Source organism: Pollachius pollachius, assembly GCF_949987615.1.
Source record: "Pollachius pollachius genome assembly, chromosome: 4".
NCBI lineage: Eukaryota > Metazoa > Chordata > Actinopteri > Gadiformes > Gadidae > Pollachius > Pollachius pollachius.
Window position 1 is genome coordinate 33,839,183 of NC_136937.1, and position 2,500 is coordinate 33,841,682.

At 51.4% G+C, this 2,500-nt stretch overlaps 1 protein-coding gene across 1 annotated transcript in view; it reads left to right on the forward strand.

Moving 5' to 3' along the window:
• unc80 (unc-80 homolog (C. elegans)) overlaps positions 1 to 2,500 on the forward strand; it is a gene marked incomplete at both ends in the record, with an annotated part of 76,613 nt that overhangs the window by 69,832 nt on the left and 4,281 nt on the right. The window contains 2 exons of the mRNA XM_079734290.1: positions 1,097 to 1,281; positions 2,057 to 2,222. Coding sequence (XP_079590416.1) covers positions 1,097 to 1,281; positions 2,057 to 2,222 — 351 coding nt within the window. The remainder of the gene's footprint in view (positions 1 to 1,096; positions 1,282 to 2,056; positions 2,223 to 2,500) is intronic.

Genomic DNA, 2,500 nt, shown 5'->3' on the forward strand with positions numbered 1-2,500 from the left:
CTGACGGTGTCTCTCTGTGTCTGTCTCTCTCTGTGTCTGACGGTCTCTCCCTCTGTGTCTGACGGTCTCTCCCTCTGTGTCTGTCTCTCTCTGTGTCTGACGGTCTCTCTCTGTGTCTGTCTCTCTCTGTGTCTGACGGTCTCTCCCTCTGTGTCTGACGGTCTCTCCCTCTGTGTCTGTCTCTCTCTGTGTCTGACCGTCTCTCTCTGTGTCTGATGGTCTCTCCCTCTGTGTCTGTCTCTCTCTGTCTGTCTCTCTCTATGTCTGACGGTCTCTCTCTCTGTGTCTGACGGTCTCTCCCTCTGTGTCTGTCTCTCTCTGTGTCTGACCGTCTCTCTCTGTGTCTGTCTCTCTCTGTGTCTGACGGTCTCTCCCTCTGTGTCTGTCTCTCTCTGTGTCTGTCTCTCTCTGTGTCTGACGGTCTCTCCCTCTGTGTCTGTCTCTCTCTGTGTCTGACCGTCTCTCTCTGTGTCTGTCTCTCTCTGTGTCTGACGGTCTCTCCCTCTGTGTCTGTCTCTCTCTGTGTCTGTCTCTCTCTGTGTCTGACGGTCTCTCCCTCTGTGTCTGTCTCTCTCTGTGTCTGACGGTCTCTCCCTCTGTGTCTGTCTCTCTCTCTGTGTCTGACGGTCTCTCTCTGTGTCTGACGGTCTCTCTCTGTGTCTGGCGGTCTCTCTCTGTGCCTGACGGTCTCTCTCTCTGTCTGACGGTCTCTCTCTGTGTCTGACTGTCTCTCTCTGTGCCTGACTGTCTCTATCTCTCTCAGCCCTGAATGTGGTGGTGGTGTGTGTCTCTCTCTCACTCACTCTGTGACTGTCTCTCTCTGTGACTGTCTATCTCTCTGTGACTGTCGCTCTCTCTGTGTTTCTGTCTGTCTCTCTCCCTCTCTCTCTGCGACTGTCTCTCTCTGGTCTCTCTCAGCCGTGAAGGTGGTGTGTGTGTGTCTCTCTCTCTGGTCTCTCCCAGCCCTGAAGGTGGTGTGTGTGTGTCTCTCTCTGGTCTCTCCCAGCCCTGAAGGTGGTGTGTGTGTGTCTCTCCCTCTGGTCTCTCCCAGCCCTGAAGGTGGTGTGTGTGTGTCTCTCCCTCTGGTCTCTCCCAGCCCTGAAGGTGGTGGTGGTGTGCTTCGAGCGGGCCCTGGGGGGCCACTGGTACCGTCTCAGCCTGCAGGTGAAGGAGATGGCCCTGAGGAAGGTGGGGGGGCTGGCCTTCTGGGACTTCATCGACTTCATCGTCCGCACGCGCATCCCCATATTCCTGCTGCTCAGGCCCTTCATCCAGTGCAAGGTGAGGCCTCTCTCACACCCTGTCTCACATCCCTCTGTCTCACATCCTGTCTGAATGACTCCATGATGTGTATCCAGCTCCTGACCCCACCAGCTGATGTTTATATATATCTATATCTATAATGTATTTATATAATGTGTGTCTCTAGCTCCTGATGCAGCCAGCGGATGTGTCTATAGATCTATATCTATAATGTGTATTCCTATACTGTGTATATCTAGCTCCTGACCCAGCCAGCTCATGTTTCTATATATCTATCTCTATAATGTATTTCTATATTGTGTGTATCTATACTCTGCGTATCTATAATGTGTGTATTTATATTGTGTGTGCATCTATATTGTGTGTATCTATACTGTGTGTTTCTACCTCCTGACGCAGCCTGCTTATGTTTCTATGTATCTATAATATATATCTATATTGTGTGTATCTATATTGTGTGCATCTATAATGGGTGTATCTATGTTGTGTGTATCTAGCTCCTGACTCAGCCTGCTTATGTTTCTATATTGTGTGTATCTATAATGGGTGTATCTATGTTGTGCGTATCTAGCTCCTGACTCAGCCTGCTTATGTTTCTATATTGTGTGTATCTATAATGGGTGTATCTATGTTGTGCGTATCTAGCTCCTGACTCATCCTGCTTATGTTTCTATATTGTGTGTATCTATAATGGGTGTATCTATGTTGTGTGTATCTAGCTCCTGACTCAGCCTGCTTATGTTTCTATATTGTGTGTATCTATAATGGGTGTATCTATGTTGTGTGTATCTAGCTCCTGACGCAGCCGGCGGACTCCCAGGAGGAGATCACGGCCCGCCACCACATCGCCGACCAGCTGGAGCGGCGCTTCATCCCGCGGCCTCTCTGTAAGAGCTCGCTGTTCGCCGAGTTCAACAACGAGCTGAAGATCCTCAAGGAGGCCGTGCACAGCGGCTCAGGTGCGCGCACGTGCTCACACACACACAGACATACACATTTATATTTGGTCAAGTGGCTCAGGAGGTGGAGCGGGTCGGCCGGTCACCGGAAGGTTGCCGGTTTGATCCCCGGCTCCTCCTAGCTGAGTGTCGAGGTGTCCCTGAGCGAGACGGACGGCTCCTGACCAGCTGGCCGTCGCCCTGCGTGGTTGACTCCGCCGCCGGTGTGTGGATGTGTGCGTGAATGGTTGAATGTGAGGCGGTGTTGTAAAGCGCTTTGAGGGGCCGCTGGTTAGAAA